The following is a 22,157-nucleotide window of genomic DNA, read 5'->3' on the forward strand; positions in this document are numbered from 1 at the left end:
TTTTTTTTTTTTTTTGGTTGATAACCCAGCCTATTTTTGTCCTTAGGAAAACAGATGTTCTCACCCATGTCACAGATCATGCTTAGACAACCTGAACTGGATGATCACTGCCAGAATCCTCTGCTTCTTACTGTCTACCCTCTCTCTCTTCTTTGTATTTCAGTCAGCCTTGGAAGGACCTGGCCAGCTCCACTTTGGTCGCTACTCAGTTTTATTTCTGCTTTTTCTTAGAGAAATACTGATCAGTTGTTTATTAAGAGCCACATGTACGTGGAGATAATCTCCCTGGCAGTGCTTTGTTAAGTTTCTGCAGGAAACCAAGTTCTGTGCATCTCCTAGCACTCGTGGAAATCTTTCCCTTCACGTTCATTTCTAAGCATCTAAATTCATCTGTTTGAGGCTGGTCTGATTCTTCACCCTAAACACCTTGCTGCTTCGTGTGTGGGAAATGTTTCATTCAGAAAGAATGAACAAAGCCATTATACAGGGTTTTTGTTTTTGTTTTAAATGACCCATAAGAAAGCAGTTTAAGAACCTGCAAGCAAAAATCTGGGAAACCTTTGCATTTTCCCATGTGGTAAGGACTTGTGTCTCCAAACCCGTAGTTAACACCACCTGGGAATGGACAGCCATCTGTGAAAGAGGCACTTATCATATCTGTTGGCAATGTGTAATCACCTGTTTAATCCAGCAGGCAAATCATATGCCACTTCTAAATGTATTATTAAATGCTTCTTTTCACGTTATCTTTTCAGCTGAAGACTCATCCAACTCAGAATTATTTGCTTGAAAAATTATTCTCTCTGCCTTTTTGTCTGGCTGCATAATTTTCATGCATTATTCTTAAACACAGTAAGAAAAGCCATGGTCCAAAGTCCCTTTTGCTGAATCACTGATTCAATAAAGGATTTAACCTTTAATAGACCAAAGCAATTTCTTCTTGCTTTCTCTGCATGTGGATGGCTCATTAAAAGGAGTGTTTCAGCACAAGGACATGGTGGCCTAAGACATGATGTTTAGGGTATTGTACGCCCAGTGGAAGCAATGCATCTTTCTTCCGTGAAACATTGCAACTCAGCTGCTCCATGGCTCTTCTGCAATGTCCTGTAGCCATCACCCCAGCAAAGCAACTCATGTCAGTACAAAGATAGGACATGAATCATTTCAGGCACTTTTTCTTTTCGTTCTTGTTCCCTAGAATTTACATGTGGGTTGTAGTATTTGACAGTCAACTTCCACCCTTGGAAATACATGCTCAGTGTGGACACTAACGGTTACACTTTGTCCTTTTAGTGCTTAGGACTGCTCAGTGATAGGAATGACCTCCCTTAGGTCATTCAGTCCATCCCAAGCCATTTAGGTAATGGCTTCAGCTCTCCATAACGTGGGAGGGATTTGAAATCCCGCAGCCCATTCTGCAGTTTTGCATCACGTTACCTTATATATCAGCGCTTTGCAAATTGAGTAATAAAACAGAACCAATGTTTGAGGCCCTGTGTTAACTTGGCATCATGATAAGAATTAACACGTTAGCATCATAAGCAGCCCCTCTGAAAAGGATTTAAGTCTGTAAGCAGCGCTGCCAGTTAGAAAGCCTAATAACGGAAAGGAGAGAGTGGCAAAAACCCGAACCGCTTACTTGCGCTGGGTTCAGACGAAACAATCTGTATTCAGGCTTTTCCTAATGTGGGGCTTGCATTGCCAAACACCAGGGCACAGAAGCTTTCCAGACCTCCCCCCTGGTTTTACCTCTCTCCAATACTATTTGTCTGGTTAGTACATTAAGAAGGTGAAGCATATAGTCATCAGCATGTGGATGCGGTAGTTCTGTTAAAAGGGATTTTTCACGGTTTTCGCTGTGTGCATTAGAAAACGAGAGCATCCAGGTCAGACCCTTTTGGGAACTGTGGCCCAGAGTTGCACGGGTCTTTCAGAGGGAGGTTGGGCTTTAATGCATACACACGACTGACCTCTCAGGGCCTTAACGTCTTTGCTTGCTTGTTGTCTTCACTCGCTCAGCCGCTCTGCACGGGCTGTAGGCAGAGAGCCTGTGCTCAGTGCCCTCCCGGCACGTGATCAGAGCGGCTGACCTGGGAATGTGAGTCGCTTGGAGAACGTGCTCTGCAGCTTAGCCAGGTGAACAATCCTTAATTGTGCAACGGGGCCCAAGGAAGTTAGTGGGACTCATTGCATGAATAAGCAGTAGTCACGCAAGCCTAAGCTGCACGTTGGGCCCTTTGAGTCTTACTGGGTCTGATTAGCGCCCCAGCCCCTTTGAATGCTGTCAAGCAGAATGCAACTCGCTGGACACAGAGTACCTGAAAACTCTGCGTGGGGGAGATGAGCCTTAATTAATACGTTAGGTGGCAGCAGGGGAGGGTGAGGGCAAAGGGGTATTTCGGCTATGAAAGAAACGAACTGCTAGAAGAAAAAGCTGAATGTGCCGGACTTCTGGCAGCACACGATCCTACCTTTCAAGAGACCTTCATGGTCCATGTGGATAGACAAGGTGAAAAGGAGGAGAAAGAATGGGAATAAAACAGAGAGAAGCAGAAAGAGCCTGATCAGAGAGAGATATGATGAGGTATGCATTTAAAGGGGCAGGGCTCAAAACCGCTGCATTCCTCAAGGTGCTATTTGCCTCTTTAGACCAAATGAAATGAGCCTCAGCCCCTCCTGCTTCCAGCTGGGTGAAGCTCAGTGGCTTTCCCTTCCCCACCTCCCTCCCCCCGCCCCCCAAGTTAGTACTGAGCAACCAGAAAAGCAGGTTATTCACAGGCACATCACTGAAATGAGTGCTGGTTCCTGGAGCCAGCTGGGAACTGCTTGGCAGTGACATCCAGAAGAAGAGGACTGAGGGCTGGCCTAGTGGGTCTCCTGCTCTTTCCTCCCCTTCCCCTCTTTAGGTTTTTACTTGGGTTCATTGCTGGGGGCAAAGTGGGGCACTGGCAGCCTGAAGCTGGCTATCCAGAGGGCTGGAGACCACATGCTCCTCGCAGTACCTCAGAGCTCTGCTGCTAGGGCCCATTTAGTCCTTGGTCTCTACCAACATGGTCAACTGGTACCAGCTACAAAATGGATACCCCTCCACTGGGACCTGACCTGAGACCCACTGGACCTACTTCATGCAGGTTGCTGAACAGCAATTGGATGGTAACGTCTTTTGGTCTCTACCCTCGAGTGCCAGAATCATGTTGGATGCTTCAACACCTCATCCCAGTGCCCTGCATTAGGCAGTCAGTGGCTCCCCACCCCCCAACCCCCTTCTTTATAACTCTAGACTCCATTTTAATCATTTGGTATAATGAGGCACAGTCACTGGCACAGAACGAGTTTTTCAAGGATAATGGTCTCCCACTTTGAAAATAAAGCTTCTCAGCTTAGCCTCCGCACAGGGAAACCATTATTCTGTTAGTGGAACAGAAAGATGTGACACTATCTCTTAATTACAGGCTGCAGAGATTTGAAAGTTGCATGCACAGGGCATTAAGGACGTGAGGCTGTGATGAGAGCATATCAGACATGCTGTGTGGAGGTGGGGAGGGAAACTAATGAAGAGCTCACATCAGCTCGAACCCTGGCCTCCCTTTAAATGCTAATGGTTACTTTCCTTCAGTCTACTGCAATCATTTTGAATCTTAATCACCTGCAGGTCACACCAGTTCTTCAAGTTCACCTTTCTCTGCCTGTTCAAAGGATGCCTTCCTTCCCTGCTTCTCCCTGTAAACTTGGGACGCTGGGGCCTGTTCTCGGGAGAAAGCACATGTACGCTGCCCCAGCTAGAAGGTGATGCTATCGTGTCTGCGCTGCTTAGTTGATACTTTGCTAAGAATACTGTCTTGCGTTTCTAAAGTGCTATTCTCACTAGCATCTCTAGCCAAATGCAGTACTGCTCCGAGACCAGACACTGACACGCCTATGTTGAATAGCACCTGCCTTCAGAAGCTGGACTAATGGAGTACTCCTCACTTTATATCGGGGAGAAGTAAACCTCTGCTACCCACAGAGGTTTTTCTTGCCACTAGGGTCTATGTAAGGATAGGGAACCCTTCCATCTCCAGCAAGGCAGAGCGCACACATGCACCAACCAACCAACACAAACAGGAGGAGCTTCCTAACCACCACAAATCTTGGTGATTCCTTGGAGTATCTAAGGTGTCTACTGGCTCCCTCCCCCTGACCTCTGCATGGGGGTGGCAAGCTCTTTGGGTGTCCTTTAGTGTCTGAGAGGAGCTCTATTGCATCCCTTCCTGCTGTCTTGACAGTCATCACATCTGCTGGACAGTGCTGGGGTAACGCATGGAGCATCAGAGGGCAGTTCACTTTGCTACAGAATGGCAGCCAGGCTGAGGGCCCTCGTTTCCTCTCCCAGTCAATAACTGCATTTTTAAACCGTGTTCGTTAGTGTCAGACGTGCTTTCACAAAAGGCACGTCCGTGCCACAAACTTACCACGGCCGGCAGCTGAGCTCTCAAATGCCATGTTGTACCATGCACACTGCCTGAACCAGAACCAGTGTCACTCTACTTACACTAATAAGCTCAGACTCCCCAGCACTGCTAAGTAGCCCAGGCATAGTATCCTATGAATGTTATGAAACTACTTTCTGGTTCAGGAGGTAGCATGAACTGATCTGCCCGGTATGTTTGGAAGGTGCTGCTGCACGACCCAGTAGGTCTGCAGTGCGGATAGGGCCAGAGACCTGCTTTGCAACCACTGTGGCAGAGGAAGGAATGGAAATGTTGGCTTCATGCTGTGACCACCCCTTGCTCTAGCAGAGTGCCAGCTCTGCACAGACCATACAGCTGCCTGCGAGAGCCAAATGCCAGACCTGAACCTGCTGTGACTTGAGGCAGGAGCATGGGAGTGGAGGCTCAAACCTGCCGCTAGATCACAAACTGATGACTTGGTTCTGAATCCTGTCCTGCCCGTGCACTGGACAGAGGGTAAGACCTGGCAAAGAACCAGTAAAGGCTGGCTTCTTGTGTTGTTCTCCACTTGTGGTCAGGAGCACGGGGCGCTGGGCCCCAGGCTGCTGCTGGGTCACATAAAAATTTATTAAAGAAGCCGTTGCAATTGCTTTTTTCAGAGGTACTATCAAAATACAGATTTCCCACTAGCAAACCAGCTTCCCCGAGCAAATCACTTCAATCTGGCTGCCTGCTGCCTAATGCTCCATAACGCGTTCCAGTCCTGCTGCGTTCCCCAGCTTGGGTTGACTTCTGGATAGTGGCAAAAGGAGACAGACAAAGCGAGTCCCTTCCATATAATTATCTTGCCAAAACCTCAGCAGCTTGTGCTTGATGGATGGGTTTGGTGTCAGAGTGCAGGCATGCAGAGAGCAGACTGCTGTTGCAAAATGAACATTCGGGTATAGGGCGCACAGTCTATTGTGGCTGCATAACCGTTGGTGCAAACTGATGTTCTGGTTTTGGCATCGGAGATCTAAATCTACAATCTAGACATGCAGGAAGTGAGGGGACGGGGGAGGAAGGAGTCTTTGGTCTTCTGGCCCTGCAGCGTGTTAGTATTTTGCTTTGGCTGGGGTTTGTGTCTATCCTGTGTCTTTTCACGTGCCATGCAGAACACTGAACAGCTATGGTCATATGACATCCTTTGGAGAAAAACAGCCACCACTGGAAAGTAATTACTGTAGCAACTTGCTACTAATGATAAAACTGTGACTATCCTGAAGACTATCCAATTATTCTGCCTCCTATCTGTATATCCGTATGTGGTGAGACTTACATACAGGGTTTGTTCCAAAGTCCTGTACGGTACAGTCTTTGCAGCTTTCTACCCTGGTGTTACTCTGCATTTTAAATAAATTCTTCCCCTCTCGGGTACTTCACTTTGTAATGCTGGGAATACCGGGTAATGGTATAAGGCCTAATCCAAAACCCACTGACTGTCTTGGGCTTGGAAAGTTTTATTGTAATTCTTTTAAGGAAAAGGACACTGATATAAAAGCAAGCCCCGGGTGCTCAAGGGAGCAGGCGCACTGTAATTCCCAGCTATTAACGCAATGCAGGAAAATGCAACAAGATCTGGCAACGTTACCTGTTCCCATTCCTTGTGTGCAATGAAGAAGCACAAGTAGAGCCATGAACACAGGATTACACGCAAACAGGCACAGAAAATACTTGCTCCCTTTTCAAATGACCAGAGGGGCTGGGAGGAGAAGTGGCTGCTGTTCTTTAAAGGATGCCATTTAGTCTGATGGGAGGTGGGGAGGTCACAGCTCCCTGAGCAGAGGGCTTGGTAGGCTGCACCAAGGTTACGATGGGCATGTTTCAAGGGGCTTTGTTGAAGCTCCTCTAGAGAGAGGCCTGGGCCCTGTGGGGACTTGGCTCCTAAGACAGAGTATACTGCGCAGGTCTGGGCAGCTGCTGAAGATCTCTTAGTCTGGACAGTGCATCAACACCACAAAGGAGGCCGAGTCCCAGCACTGCATGGTTAATGAAATCCCCTTGGCCTGTGCGAGAATCTCCTGACTCTGTGTGCATGCGTGTTTGAAGTGGGCTTCCTCCCCATGGGAGCTATCCTGTCCCACGTGCTTGTCAGAGCAGTCTGAACGCCCCAGAGGAGGAGCAGCCATCCTGGGCTGTTGCTTTTCCAGGTTTTTAAGGCATCTCTTTTTGTAAAGAACTGGCAGAGAGCGGGAGGCAGGAGGAGGAGAAGGAAGGTGGAAAACCGTTCATGAGAGAGTGTGGCGCCGCGGCAGTGGTTACGTGAAGGGAATAGGGGGGAAGGAGGAAGAGGAGACTCAAGGTGAGCAGGGGGTAGGTGATGGGATAGAAGTGACTGAGTGAATACACGTGCCAAGTAGACACATACCTGTAGTCAAACGACCCGTCCTCTACGTTCTTGTCTTCAGGATTTAGATGCTCTTCTTTGTTATCCCGCACTGTGGCAAAGAAGCACATTACCAGGCAACAGTTAAATTAGAGGGTCGGAAACTCCCTCCGCAACAGCCAGCATCGCTTCCTGCCTCTTCTCCTTCCTCCTCTTTTTTTTTTTTATTTTGCCAAGGAGATTAGAGTGAGGTCAGTAACTGAGAAAAGCTGATTCATAGATTGTATGGGGCTGGAAAGGACCTTGCAGATCATCGGGTCCAGGGCCCCTGCTCTAGGCAGGAAGACTCAAGTAAAATCCAGTACGCAAGAAAGCACCGTTAAAGTCATAAAGCACCATCTGTCAATCACAAAGTGTTAGTGCAAGGTCAATCGATGCTTCTTTATATCGGGGAAAGAGCCCTCGGTAAAGGTACTAGGAATGTCCTCATACATCATCCTGTGGTTTTTATTTCCAAAAGAGAGCCTGTTATATTAGGAGGCGTTTAGTAAGAGACTCGGGTACTAACTTTGATAGGGCTCAGTGGAGACAAGCATCACACACGAAACTAGCTGCATAGGGGTTGACGCTGTTGTAGAGCGTGCGGTCTTTACCGTGTTGCTGGCGTTTGCAGTTACTCCTCGTGCTTTGAGAGCCTGGCTTGCCATTGCCCTATCGAGTGCATCAATCTTACGGACGTAAAAGTGAAGTACCACGCTGGCAAACCAGGCCCACAATGAGGGAAGTTGCAAATGCTATGACTGATTTTATGGGGAGTGGCACACATGAGGATTTTAATGGTATCTGGCTTATTCCAAAATTAGGAATTGATTCACTTCATTATGATGCCATAAACGTGAATTTAAACTGGCACACAGTACACAGTTATACGTGTGGTTTTATTCTTCCTAATGATGGTCTAGTGTTGTACAGATGAAGCCATTAACAAGTCAGCATTCGCCAACGCTTGCCAAACATTTAGCACAGATGCAGTCCAGGGGACAAAGTGATCTGAGCATGCTTGTAGGGGAGTTATGTTGGCAAATGCACACGGTCTCAAGTGTGCCTCAAAACAATCCCTAGATGCTGTAATTCTCTGTCCTGGCAGGAGTTATCTGTGTTGGAATCAGAAGAGAGGCTCAATTATTACTGCAATTTGACTTCACGTCTGCCTGTTTCACTGCTTAGGATCAATGACAATTTATATTACCATGGCAGCCAGGAGCTCCACCGATGGAGTGGGAGCAAATTATGCAAAATGCTGCCCAAACACAAATCAAAACGGACCCCTGCTTTTAATAGTAAAGAGTCTAAGTGTAATGCAAGACATTATGGATAGATACAGGCCAGATGGAGGAGTACAGGCAGTAATCTTAGCACACTGGTGGCCTAACACAGCATCACATGGCAAAGGAAGGACTTCAGGAGGGATTTGAAAGAGGACAACGAGGTGGCTTTATGGGTGCTTACAGGGCAGCGCGTGAAAAAGCAAGAAGGCACTTACTGGAAAATACAGCAAGTACCCATACAGGCTGGATCACGGGCATCTTCTGTGAAGCTGCTGTTGGATCATAGAGTCCAATCCTGCAGTCCTTCTGGGTACAGAGCTCTGACCAGCATGGGGATTTTGCACGTGGAAGAGACTGCAGGATTGGGTTTGGGGAGCCACCTTACTGCTTAAATACTAAGGCTTAAGAGCCCAGATGGGCACAGAGCACGCATCATTTGGGCAATTCTCCCTAAGCCTCATCTCCTTCTTGCAAAGACCTTAATGAGATCTGTGTCCTTTTGCAGGAAGAGCATGACTTTGTTTAACAGATGTCAGGTCACTCTTAATGAGTCCAGCCTGCTCTGCAGGCTGCCTCCTGCATGGCAGGGAGAACTTGCCCTGCCTCTGATTAACTGCAGTCCTTTCTGGCATTACATATTTTCATAACACGGAGGAAGAAAAACCCTTACAATGAGAAGGGTAGCAGACATCAAGACATTTTAAAGCAGCTCTGAAAAGCATAGGGGGCTTTTTTACTAAACAGCAGATGTAATGTATGGCTGGATACAGCACTTACCTGGATATTTCCCGCCTCTGCTTCTCTTAATAAAGCACACTATCAACAAAATCAGAACCAGAAGGGCAATGGCACACATCAGCCCAATGAACCAGCCCTGCGTTGCAATGTCCGCGTGGTTCTTGGTATAAGCTGGTAGGGGGAGTTGAAAGAAAGCACGTTAGAAAAGCCAGATTTGAACATGGGAGAGAAATAAGTAAAGTAACACCATGGAGCCAGGCTCCTAGAAAAATCTGGGCTACTCTCTCATAAATGATCCTTTTCTACAGTCACATCAGTGTGTGCCGCTAAGTGTGGTGTCTGAGACTAAAATGGGAATTGAGTTTTATATGTTTACTGAGAGTCAACTCAGGAATCTATCAGGAGCCATGCACATCAAAGCAACGTAAATAAAATGAAACTAATACAGACTAATGAAGAAGGGGGTGTAAAAATAATGGCAGAAGAAGCTGAGTAACAGAGTTGATCTTCCACTTTCAGCGATAGGAAATAAGCAGAGAGCAAAATTGCAGGTGGCCCCTGTAAATGGGGTGTGAAATTCATCCAACAAGCAGCTAAAAGCTTTTATTTCCCTGGCGCGCACTTGGAACAAACCAATAAATATAACAAGTTCCCTAACTGCAAAGGGTCTCAAAATAGCTTGTTGTGGTGAAGTTGGGAGGAATCTCTTAGGGAACAGCTCCAGCACAGCATCTGGTGTAACCCTCATGTTAGGACAAGCCAGAGCTTGCTCTAAAAGCAGGGTTTGCCCCTACTTTTAACTCCTGATCTATGTTTAGTGATCAGCACTGATGCAGCACGGATGATTGCTGAATCCAGGCACTGAAGTGTCAACAAGGACCTAGGCACGAAACCCACCTTGTTTCATGGGCGCAAAAATATCTCTACATCTGCCAGCCTGCACTGAAAGCAGCCATCCTGCTGGTGTGAATGCTGTCAGCAGGACGCATGCGCTCCTGGGAGGAAATGTGCTTAGCCTCGGCTAGAGAGGGGGGAGACCATGCTTTGTTTGTTGAGTTTGGCTGACCCCGTCCATCAGAAGGCAAGGTAGATATGACACTGTCCGTGGCAGTGGGGTGATGCTTCTCAACAGGAGGAGTGAGGCCAGGAAGGTCCATCTGACACCCCTAAAAGATGTGGCAGGATTTATTTCAATGTGCAGACAAAGCTTTAAATGAAAAGCCTTGACAGCAGATCTTGGTTGAGTGAGACTGGGAATCCGCGACAAGGAGACTTGACCCTGCAGCAATGAAAGGCTCCAAACCTCCTCACTGAAAGGGGCTCTGTATTTTGCTGCTTTAATGCAAGGCCATGAGGTCACAGTTCAATATTACGCAAGGAGAGGTATCGCTGTTTCCAACGTGACGTCCTGACACCTAACTGCAAACCCCCAAGCCGCCGCCTGTAGCATGCTGATGGGACTTATTTGCAGCTCCTGTGCGAAGTAGGACAAATGAACCTCTGGCCTGAAAATAGCAGCATGCCACAAGCTCTTCCAATTGTCACGCACCTGGTTTTCAGCAAGATGGAGTCAGTAGAAAATAACTTTCAGAGCAACAGTGGGTAAAGTGAACTAGACTGCAGTGTAAATAGAAACAGTCAAGTTCACAGGAGATAGCTGGGACCTGACTTGGATGGGATCAAGAACCTGAGCTGGAACTTTACGGGGGTTTGTCCTGACAAGGAGAGCACCCTTTGTTAACTCCCTTGTGACACCCACAAGCGACTACCATCAGACTTTGATCTGACCCAAATTACGCAGCGCCAGGGAATGCTGGAAGGCAGTATAGTATGCCAGCGTCCGTAATCCACTACATTTTTCATATTGCCTAGTTGAGCGAACGATAGCAAACAAATGTGAATAGAAGCACAGAGCCTCTGCGCCACCCTCCAGTTTACACAGCACGCTTTACCACTTTCCACAGACAAAGACCATCATAAATAGCAAATTGTACACACGCGGTCGACGGTTGATCAACCTCCCTGCAGTTGCTTGGCTATTGTTCTGCCATCCTGGGCCATTAAAGCCTGCAGAATCTGACTCCATTGTTATAGGTTCACTGGTAGGAGAACGAAGGTATTTTTCTCTTTGCCCGAATACATGCTTCCCAAAGTGGGGCGAATGAGAACAGCGCGCTTGCAGTTACCGGCTATGTCCTAATGTCTTTATCCAGAAAGTCGACAGCAGACAACACCCGAGAAACTTTCAAAATCCCTCTCCCTTTTACAGACACCCAGTTCCTTCAAGACATGCAATAAATGGGGGACAGGCCCTGCCACAAGCCATGGGGGTCCTAGCAGTATCTTACATGAAGACACGGCACATGAACAGCCCGGAGAGACGTGCCTCATTGACAAGCAATCTTGAGAAGCTCCCAAAGTGCAGTTCTGCATGCCTGACTTTTGCACCTGAAGCCCATGAGGCCCCTTGCATAGGTGAAAGAACAGGTCAGGCCGCGTCACTCTAATTCCACTTTAATATGTTCCATTTTAATGTCTTCAGATTTTGGCCAAAGATGGTAACGTGATGATGATTTTAGAGGTGTGATACAAAGTAACTAGGCTCCACAGCCTAAATAAGAAGCATAATAGACGAGCTGACACTTGCTTAAAATTCTACTTATAAAAAAAATCCTTGAGCCATGCTGTTCTGGGGCTTTAAACACAATTTGGGGTTGTTTCAATCCATGCTCTTCCTCAGCTTCCAAGCGTGCTCAAACTGCAACCACGATGTTCTTAGCTGGCTCCTTGAAATGAAAATTAGGATGGTTCGAGACTAAGAGGAGGAAAGGAGAACTTTTAGTAAAGAAATGAAGCCAGAGTTGGGAGTGGTGTGAACGGACTGGTGCAAATCCATAACTGAGTCACAGTAGCTTAAGATCTAGCCCGGGACTTTCAAATGCCCAAAGAATGTCAGGCCAGGTCTACACGCTGGACCTTGTCCCTGGTCCAGTCGCATCAGTGAAAGGGTGCAACTCTTCACAACACTTTCAGACCAGCCGACACCAGGATCAAAGAACTTGTGCTGATGCAACTAACTGTGTTGAAGTAACTGGTATAAATCATATTAGCAAAAGTACCTTATTGTGCTTGTAAGCTGCTAGGAGGTTTGCAGGCCTTCCTATACCCTGCAAGCCTTTCCTTGGGTACATCGGGCTTGTAGATATCCAATTCCCACTGACCTCCAATGAGCTTTGGCTACGTAAGTGCCCTTGGCCCCTGACAGTACCTGTCGGTGGGTATTCTGCGCATGCTCCATTCCTGCTAAGAAGCTCATTCAGGGAGCTGAGCACTGCTTGAAGGTGCAAATTTTGATAATGGAAAGAGCGAGCTGATAATTGAATGAAGCTGAGAATTGCATCGACGAAACTGCACATGGGGGGAGGAGATAAAATTACACCGGAGAGCTCTGAAATGAAAGGGGATTGGATTAGCCGTGCTGACAGGATGGGGTTTTGGCAGAAGACAATGCTGGGAGATGGACTGGCTTTTAACTGACATGGAAACAAAGTGACCCGAAAGAAAAATTGTGCGCCAATGTGTGGAATGAGGCTTAGGTTTTTTTTTCTGAAGTGGAGAGCATTTTCGGCGGGGAGGAAGGGGACGGACGGCTCTCCCTAGAACCCGAGGAACTGACAAAACAGGCTCCAAATTGCCATCCTCATCCACAGAAAGAAATGCGTGATGCTAAAACATACACCCATGGCAATCCTGTAGGTAGTGTCAACAGAGCAACTGTCATGGCAAGGTTCAAACAAGGTTATTAAGTGTGTGTCTCATTAGAGAGGATGTTCTGATCTCCCTTTATGCATGACCAGCAATTTAGCTAAATAGTAGCAAGCAGTCAGGTAATCTCACTGGCTTCAATTTTAAATGCTGCTGCCGTGACTCTGGATTTCCTGAGCTGATGACCGACTGTGGTTGGAAACGTGCTCTGTCTAAAAACAATGGCTTAGGCACCAACCACAAAACCAGTCGTGATCCACCAACCAAGCCCAAATTGTTTGCTTTTTTTTCCCCCTAAAGGCATAACCTTGGACCAGGTTGAAAGTGATTCCTCGCAATGGCATGCTGTAGATCACACTGGCCATTGGGGGAGGCTTCACTGTTGTTTCTTGTATGAAAGCCAATGTGGTGTTAACGTCGGGAGGATTTTCAAAGCTACCGAGAACTGTGAGGCAACCAAAACCCACTTAAACTGCTGGTGATTGAACAGCCAGACCCCGTAGGTGGTTCTGAGAATCTTAGCCTGTGATTATACAGTGTAAAAAACATTACGCTACCAAATAGCAATGATCCAAGATTTTGTATTGATGGTATCGTAAGCTGCAGAGCTTGGGACCTTAATTGTAGACAGGCATTTTTTTTCCAGTATGTGCCCGTATGTATATACACATACAGAAGTATATTGGTAGAAATATGAATAAGTACTGCACACGCACACAATGCAGTAAAAAATGTGTCCACTGCTATTTGACTTCACAGACAATGGGTTTCTAGGTAGCATCCTATCAGGCGAGTTCTGTGAGCTTGAATCTGCCTTCCGACATTTTTAAGGGACAGGGGATAAAAGAAAAACCGTCTTAGTTTTTTGTATCAATCTACATTTGTAGTTCTGAAGTGTCACTTACTACTGGAAAGCACTGTTCTGATTAACCAAAAGCTCAATAGCGCCGGCAGGAAAGTCAGAGTGCAGTACACTGCAGCTGCGGTGCAGGTGGGCTAGTTCAATTTGAATGCAGGTAAATAAGCAGCAACCTCTAGAATAGATATTTGCAAAACATAACCAAAAAAAATGGACAGTGCTTTCTTGTCAAAAAACATTAAATGATGGCACAGGATGGGGCAGTGGGCTCTGAGCCCTCACGGCAGCAGCATCCAGCCAGGAAAGAAATGAAACTGCAGCATGCATGCATGCAGAAATGGATTGATAGCTTTGTGGATCCTGTGCTGACGAGGCTGGGGTTGTCACCCTGACTCTAGCACAGAAATAAAGATGGTAAATCCTTGAATCTCAACGGCAATGCAGTTAGGAACCCTTCACATATACTAAATGTGGACTTGGGGACACTGAAGATGAGCGTAGAAATTGCATATCACTGCCCAATTTGAGTCCCTGAACTCTGATTCCCCTTGTGCTTGCTGTAAGTGAGAGCCCCCAAAAAGCAGGCAAGAAAAGAGACGTGTCTGTTTTCAACTGGTAAATCGTAGCTGTCCTCTACGAGGAAAATGGGAGCATCTTATAGCAATAGTGAGACAGGAGGTTGGGTTCAGGTCTTGTTTAGGTCGGGGCCCAGGGGACTAGGGTATTGTAATCAGAGTTGTGCTGCAAAATGTTCCAGGCCCCAGCACAACTGGGAAATAGGCTCCTTTCTGTTTTACATCAGAACCAAACCCAAAAACGGAGGGGCAGGCTTGGATCCAGGGATCTGAAGCCTGCATGCTAGGAACTAGAAGGGGTTTGAGGGTCCAGATGTACAAAAGCATAGCCATAAAAATTAACCTAGCAGGGAACACACAGTTCATGCTTCAGTCACCTAAAAGTAAAACCGGGGTGGGGGGACCCAAGTTGAAACAAGCTCTCCCTTCCCCCAACAGTCATTACAGGACTTTTTCCAAAGATGGTGTCAAGGGGGACATCGCAATGTGGGTTTCGCTGTTTTTCACAGCAGACTTGGCAACAGAGATGAAAGAAGTCCATCAGACTGGGTCAGCTCCCAGGCAAGGGCAGGCTGTACCTCCAGGTACAGAATACTCGCCACTGTTTTATCAGAGTTGTGCGGTATTATGCATGCATGCACAATGTCTATCAAGCCCATAGCTAGAATGCTATAAAATGCATTCGGGAGATCAGCTTGGAAGATCGGCAGTGCAATTGGACACACAGAGACCAGAGCACTCTAACCTGGCGTCTTACACATCTGTCAACTCCTATGTACGAGCCATATGTGACTCTCTGTGGGCCATCTTCAAACACCACAGCCCCCTGGCCTCGGCCCTCACCCGCATCTTGTCGTGAACATCCGAGCACCCGTTATTGCAATCCCCCACATATAAAAATATACAGACATTTTGCTACGCCAAAGCCACAAACACCACGAGAAGCAACACACAAGTGAAGGCGCAGACGCGGAAACTGCCATCGTGAACACGAACCCTCGCAGCAGGCGGCCTTAAGACTGCAAGCGTACCCGCATGACAATACACACATGTTCTCTCCCCTCATCATAAGATCCCTCCTTTCAAATCAACCCCACTCGGTTATCGGTCGCACCCGTGATGCGACTGCAGCGACCTTATCGGACAGCACTGATGTCATGGCTCCGTGGCACAGCTCTATAATAAGGGCAGAGAGGACACAACATCTGTGGAGTGTGAATGAATCTGGCCCCATGCATCATCGTGACAAAACTCCCCCAGCGAGAAGATACAGGACACAAGCAGAGAAGCTCAGGATGGAATGAAATGTCTGAGGAATGCATCACACAGCGGGGCTGAAACCCATCTCACCTGAGCTGGTCGTAAAGGTTATGTAAGAGTTTTCTTTGGGGCCAGACAATTTGGGAAATACCCACAACTTGTACTCCATCCCAGGAATCAGGTCGGCCAGCTGCACAGAGGAAGGGGTCTGGGCTTTAACAGCGACAGAGCGCACTGTATTGTTACCTGGGGAACAGAAACCGCACATCAAAGCCAGGCGGCAGGAAGCTCAGCGATATCCCTGCATTGACAGCGCAGGCGAACCTGTTTCTGCTGTACCTGGCCAGTCAGCAGGTGGACGTTATGGACATTAAAACTGCAGGTGCCCATGGTGAAGGTCCATTGGGAATGTAGGAAACTGGCAGGGCTTTAATTGCATCTGCTGCTTGTTGTATTCGTGGCATCTTAGTCAAAACCCAGGAGACCTTTCTGTACCCGTTGAGCCTTGCTGGGGGCTCTAATGCTAAACAGTCCTTAGGGTTCGGTATCTCGGGGATCAGTACAGGATGTTTGCACCAGAGGGGTCTGGAATGTGTTTACTCTTCACTCCTCTGACAAAACCAGAGTCTGACCCTAAGACACAGCATAAAAATCATCCCAAGCCTTTGATGGAAGGGGCTCAGACTGGGGATCTGCTCATCAGCTCTCCTTGCAGGGTGGAAATCTCTGCACGTGGACTACGAACAAACTTTAACATTGGAAACATTTCCTTAAACAATCTGAAAGCCTGCTGGACCCACACCAAGGGTAACAGGTTAGGGTGTCAGTCCTTCAGCTCAGGGACCGAAACTGGGTATGTTCACCGTGGGACTGTTAGGCATACCTTATGTCTTTAAATCAAATCCATGGTATTGAACAAATTAGAGGGTTCAGGCTTGTCTGGTAATTGGCTTGCGGCTTAGGGAAGTGGGACCATCTGCTCTGCAAAAGAGTCAATATATTACTCCGCAGTGGAAGGGGACTGTTGGCTTGAGAGCAAGCCCAGCAGTGTCTAACGTGAACTTGGGGAGGGGATATGGGGAGAACGGCAAACCCCACTGGCTGCATGGCTCGTGCACTGCTGGGCTCTGGCCATAAGACATATCAGGGTGCACTGACTTAGTCAGGTGTGCGTGAGGCTGTGTGTTAGCCAGGAATGAAGTGAGAGGTCCGAGAGCCTGATATTAGGCTATTTTCGGGGTGCTGGGGACGTGTTAGGCACATCTAGCTTGGGAGGTGACAAAATGCGTCCCACACCAAGGATACTGCAAAATGACTGGACACCTCTAGAGTACAGCTGGGCCCGTGACAGACAGGCCATGGATGTTCCTGGAGTTTTGTGGTCCCTAGCCATGCCCTGAGAACAGTTCATAAAAAGCAAATTATTTTAACTCAGTGAGGGGTCACAAATAGCAGCTGAATACATGCAGTTTGGTGTGAGCTAGGGGCTGCTTTTTCCTACATTTTGGTAATAAGCAGTAAAGGTCTCCCCAGGGGTGGGGTCTCGCAAAGGAAGGAGCTTTAGGAGAATCTCCCTTGTCCCCTTTCCTCCCTATGAGCTGTACTTGTGCAAAACTCTCCTTGGAGTCGATCTTGAGTAAGGGCTTCTGCAGCTTGCCCCACATTACATGAAGCAAGCTGCATGCATTTAAGATTTCACAGCCATGAAAGACAGGGCAAAGGATTGAGGAAGCCAGTGTTCGATGCTCAGACCGGTGTTTTGCATTCTGGGAGGGGAAGGCCATTTTTACTGGGGTTTTGGGAGCCTGTCGAGTCTTTCTGATCTTAGAAAACGATGCAGGAGGAGAGAAGAGAAACACATCCCCTTTAAGCCAGTGGTGACAATAGTAAATATTGCTTTGGCTAGTAACGAAAGGCATGGAGACCTCTAAGAGGAAACAGGTACTGCCTGTTACAGAGGACAGTCTCACTGGAATGCAAGTTCGTCTCTGAAACAATGTTGTAAACAACCAACATTGGATCCCTGTCAAGAATTAAACACAGTTGGTTTATTTTAAGTGCCAATTTAAGACCGACACGCACATACCAGAGGTTATAGAGGCTGAAATGGCTGGGAGATAAAGTCAGATTTAAACAGAGTCCACCACTGACTGCCTACTAAAACCACAGAAAGGATTTCTTTTCAAGCATATACACAAAGGATGGGTACCAGCCTGGAATTTCTTGGCTATATACAACCCTTTTTTTTTTTTTTTTAAAGAGACAATATTAAAACCAGAGGTTTGGGGCCAGGTTTCAGAAAGCTCTTTTGCTTTCACAAATCAGATGTAGTTTAAAGCCATTTTTCTGTATATTATCTTTTTTTTTTTTTTTCCCCTAAGAATTTCTCTCCGGTTCAGGTTGGCTTTTTCTATAGCCCTTAATTCTGTAGCAAGATGCACTCATCACAGCTTAATTTGGGCAGAGAAAGGAACGGCTCTACTCATTTAGGGTGCGTGGACCTGAACCTCCATCGCAACTAGTGAAAAGAGTGGGTAATTGCATTTAGAAGAGTGCCAACGCATACAACTGCAGCGTGCTCTTAATGACAGAGAACCTCCGGTATGCCCCCGCCCGCCCCCTCCCATCTGCTGGCTATCGAGTAGCTTTTTCAATCTGTTGTAATCAGCATTGCTTAAAAGACCTACTCGAAACCCTGAGAGCTGACGGGAGCCTTAATGGCATAACCACCCTAGAGTATCTCCATGCGGTCTGATGCTTACGGTCCATATACTCGACCACAAAGTGAGTTCCTGCGGAAAAATTGTGGCTCCACGTGATGTTTGCCCAGTTACTGTTAGCCGAAGCCGTTACGTTCCATATGGACGATCCATTGGCGGCTGGTGGACAGGTTAGAACAGGTGTTAGTATTTTGGATTAGATGACGGCGGACCCCTAATCTTGCACCTGGATTTGAAAAACATGCAACATCATTACTAGTGACGTCTGTTATCGTCTCTGGCATAAATTGGACATACCTTCTACGGAAGTATCTGCAGTCCTGAGGACAAGCTAAAATTACTTGCTAAATTCAGAACCTATTTGCATTCTTAATTCTGAACCTTCAGGCATTCAGCTGAGTTCAAAATCTAGCGTATGCCACACAGCTCGTGTTGTTTGGAGCAAGTCATTTCTGAATTTGATGGATCATAGGTAGGCTGATTGTAATTGCTCTACTGCAATTGTTTCACTCTGTGCAGGAAAAAGGATAGGCTATATTCATGCCCAACCCACTGTGAGAAAAGATGGCACACGAGCTCACAACCACAATTGAGAGGAGAGACTGGGAAAGAAAGCACTGACATTAACAGTCTGCAAGCAACACAAACAGTAACAAAATCAACTTGTTTCTAGCAAAAAAAACAAAACAACAAAAACTAAACCTAAAAAAACCAGGTGATTTTCAAGCTGAAGAACATCAATGCTGCTTTCAGCCAGAGATATATAATATAGCTTGCATCTCTAAGGTGACCTAGAGGAAGTTACACTGCGACTATGCCATGTAGTTACACCGGGTTTAGTGTAACAGCGTAAGTACTGGTAGCTTCAGACAGTTTCTCTTCTCCATAGAAGCAGTTTCGTTACTGAAAAAGGGAATATTTTCCCACAACTTAAGTACACTGCACAATGACGTCTCTTTATCCTGTTGGATGTATGGGGCACAGCCATAAAAGATAGAGCAACTAGAGAAAACAGCATGAACCCTGCTGTAAAAGAGTCACAGTCAAGGTCCTATGTCCTGCAAAGAAAGACTTTGTGCTTAGCATTATGCATATGGATCTATTGAATTAATTGAAATGACTCATAGACAACAGTCTTTGCAAGATTTGGGGTCCAAGTTATATTGTCACAGCTTTTACAATGCCACTCTGGGCTGCTAATTCCCATGACCTTATCCTGTGTCTCAAAAACTAGAGCTAGTAAGTCAAGTGACTATATGAGAGCTTCAGCTTTCCTCTAAAACAAAAGAAGGCCCTAGTCTTCCTGGATGCAAAGAGACACATCAGATGTGATGAGAGTGCACCCTAAAGGCTTAGAAATCAAAAGGCAAATAAAAGTGTCTAACATTTTTGTTTGAAAACCCCCTCGAACTCCTGATTTTTGTGGGGCATGGGCCAGGATTTTTGGAATAGTTGTTACTAGTAATCCTGGGAGCAGAACCAGTAAGACAGAGGGATGTGGCCAAAGACAGGATAGGGAAGAGAGGTGGGGGCGAGGCACCCTATATTAAGGAGGAATACACATCCTCGTCAATTAGCGAGGAGTCGGGGGAGGGGCACTCTGAAGTGCTTTGGGTTAGAGTACAAGGCAGTCGAGGGGAAAGAGACTTAACGTTGGGGGTCTACTACAGACCTCCCAACCAGGGAGAAGAGCTTGACCAGGAATTCTTGGCTCAGCTCACAGAGGCAGCGAAGGCTAAGGATGTGGTAGTCGTGGGGGACCTGAACTTCCCCGACATCTGCTGGGAGGAGCAGTCAGCCGGGTCTGACCGCTCACGCAGGTTCTTGGCCAGAGTGCAGGACCTCCATCGAACCCAGGAGGTGCACAGCCCCACCGGGGAGACGCCTTGTTGGACCTGGTGCTGGCCACGGGTGATGACCTGGTGCGGGGGCTGCGTGCGGGTGCTCGACCCCCTGGGCGACAGCGATCATCGCCCGCTGGGATTCACCATCCAGCGCAAGGTGGCAAAGACATGCAGTAAGGCAGCGGCCCTAGATTTTAGGAGGGCGGACTTCAACGAGCTAAGGAGGATAGTTGGTGAAGCGCTGAGGTCCCGGGGGGGAGGGGAGCCGGGTGTCCAAGGAGAGTGGTCGCTCCTTAAGGAGACGATCCTCCAAGCCCAAAGGAAGGTAATCCCAACGGGGATCAAAGGGAGCAGGAGAGCACACAAGCCTCCGTGGCTCACCAAAAGCATCCGGGAATGTCTCCTTGCTAAAAAGGAGGCTTACACCCAATGGAAAGAAGGGGTCATCACCAGGGAGGGCTATTCTGTAGTTGCTCGGGGGTGTAGGGGGGTAGTTAGGAAGGCCAAGGCAGAGATGGGACTGGGACTAGCTTCCCAGATTCAGGACAATAAGAAGTCCTTTTTTAAATACATAGGGGGTAAAAAGAAGGTCCTGGGTAATGTGGGGCCCTTGCAGGACACATTGGGAAACTTGGTCGTCACACCAGACGGCAAAGCTAACATGTTTAACGATTTCTTTGCCTTCACTTTCCTAAGTAGGGACCTGAACAGCCACCTCCCTGCTGGGCCCCCCTCGGGCCCTGGGGGAGGCACACCTGGGCCACGGGTTAGCGAGGAACTACTTAGGGAGCTTCTGGAGGGGTTGGACGTATTCAAGTCAGCAAGATGGTTATTTCTGCTATGTGGGTGGGGAGGGAAATATTCCAGGAAGATCTGAAGGAAGACAGCGCAATGCTGACATTTGTGTCTTCCTCTGCAGCAAGTGCTGACCTTTCTGAACACACAAGGAGTCAGCCATGGCTGCCACGAAGCAGCCAGTTCCTCTGACCATATGACTAGACACATCCCATTTCCTGCCATCACTTTACAATAAGAAAGGCAGTAAGCCTGTCAGACCAACCTGGTGGACTTTTACGACCAGCTCACCAAATCATTAGATGCTGGGGTAGCAGTGGATATAGTCTACCTCGACTTCCGGAAGGCTTTCGACACTGTCTCTCACCCTGTTCTCATTAAGAAACTGGGGGGCAAGCTGCTTCCAATCCAGGGGAGCTCTCTGGAGATCAGGTGGAAGAAATGGTCCAAATCCCGGGCAGCGCAGAGCACTGTAGACACCCACACAGTCAAATGGGTCGCCAACTGGCGGGAGGGCCGCACCCAGAGGGTGGTAGTGGATGGGTCCTTCTCAACCTGGAGGGACGTGGGCAGTGGGGGTCCGCAGGGCTCGGTCCTCGGGCCCGCGCTGTTCAACATCATCAGTGATTTGGACGAGGGGGTAAAAAGCACCCGTTCAAATTTGCTAATGACACTAAGATGTGGGGGGACGTGGGCACACTGGAAGGACGCAACAGGCTACAATCAGACCTAGACAGGTTACAAGGGTGGGCGGAGGAGAATAGGATGGGTTTCAACACAGACAAGTGCAAGGTGATGCACCTCGGGAGGAACAACCGGCACCATACCTACAGGTTGGGGAACTCCCCTCTTGTCAGCACGGAGGCGGAAAGGGATCTGGGGGTCATCACTGACTCCAAGATGAACATGGGCCGGCAGCGTGGGGACGCAGTCAGGAAGGCCAACTGTACCTTGGCAGGCATCCACAGATGCATCTCGAGCAGGTCCAGGGAGGTGATCCTCCCCCTCTGTGCGGCACTGGTCAGGCCGCAGCTGGAGTCCTGCGTCCAGGTCTGGGTGCCACACTTCAGGAGGGATGTGGACAACACGGAGAGGGGCCAGAGGAGGCCACTCGCATGGCCAGGGGGCAGCAGGGCAGGCCCTACGAGGAGAGGCGACGGGACCTGAACCTGTTCAGCCTCCAAAAGAGAAGGCTGGGGGGGATCTTGTGGCCTATTAGAAACTAGTCAGGGGGGATCAGCAGGCATTGGGGGAGTCCCCCAAGCACGACCAGGAGTGACCAGGAATAACGGTCACAAGCTGGCAGAGGGTAGGTTTAGGTTAGATATCAGGAGGTGCTACTTCACGGTCAGGGCGGCTATGGTCTGGAGCCAGCTTCCAAGAGAAGTGGTGCCGGCTCCTACCCTGGGGGTGTTTAAGAGGAGGTTGGATGAACACCTTGCTGGGGTCATTTGACCCCAGTACTCTTTCCTGCCACG

At 48.0% G+C, this 22,157-nt stretch overlaps 1 protein-coding gene across 10 annotated transcripts in view; it reads right to left on the bottom strand.

Annotated features, from left to right (window-relative positions):
- The window catches only part of NFASC (neurofascin), a 165,773-nt gene that overhangs the window by 4,462 nt on the left and 139,154 nt on the right, over nt 1-22,157 (bottom strand). For 9 of the 10 annotated variants that reach the window (XM_090026559.1, XM_090026565.1, XM_090026564.1 and 6 more), the window contains 2 exons: nt 8,901-9,032; nt 6,838-6,907 (listed from right to left, as the gene is read on the bottom strand). In XM_090026559.1, coding sequence (XP_089882685.1) covers nt 6,838-6,907; nt 8,901-9,032 — 202 coding nt within the window. Of the gene's footprint in view, nt 1-6,837; nt 6,908-8,900; nt 9,033-15,410; nt 15,567-18,082; nt 18,200-22,157 lie in introns of all 10 variants that reach the window. The other variant, XM_090026555.1, reaches the window with a different exon arrangement.

Source organism: Crocodylus siamensis, chromosome 13 (genome assembly GCF_052110815.1).
Source record: "Crocodylus siamensis isolate JL-2025a chromosome 13, ASM5211081v1, whole genome shotgun sequence".
In the NCBI taxonomy this organism is placed as follows: domain Eukaryota; kingdom Metazoa; phylum Chordata; order Crocodylia; family Crocodylidae; genus Crocodylus; species Crocodylus siamensis.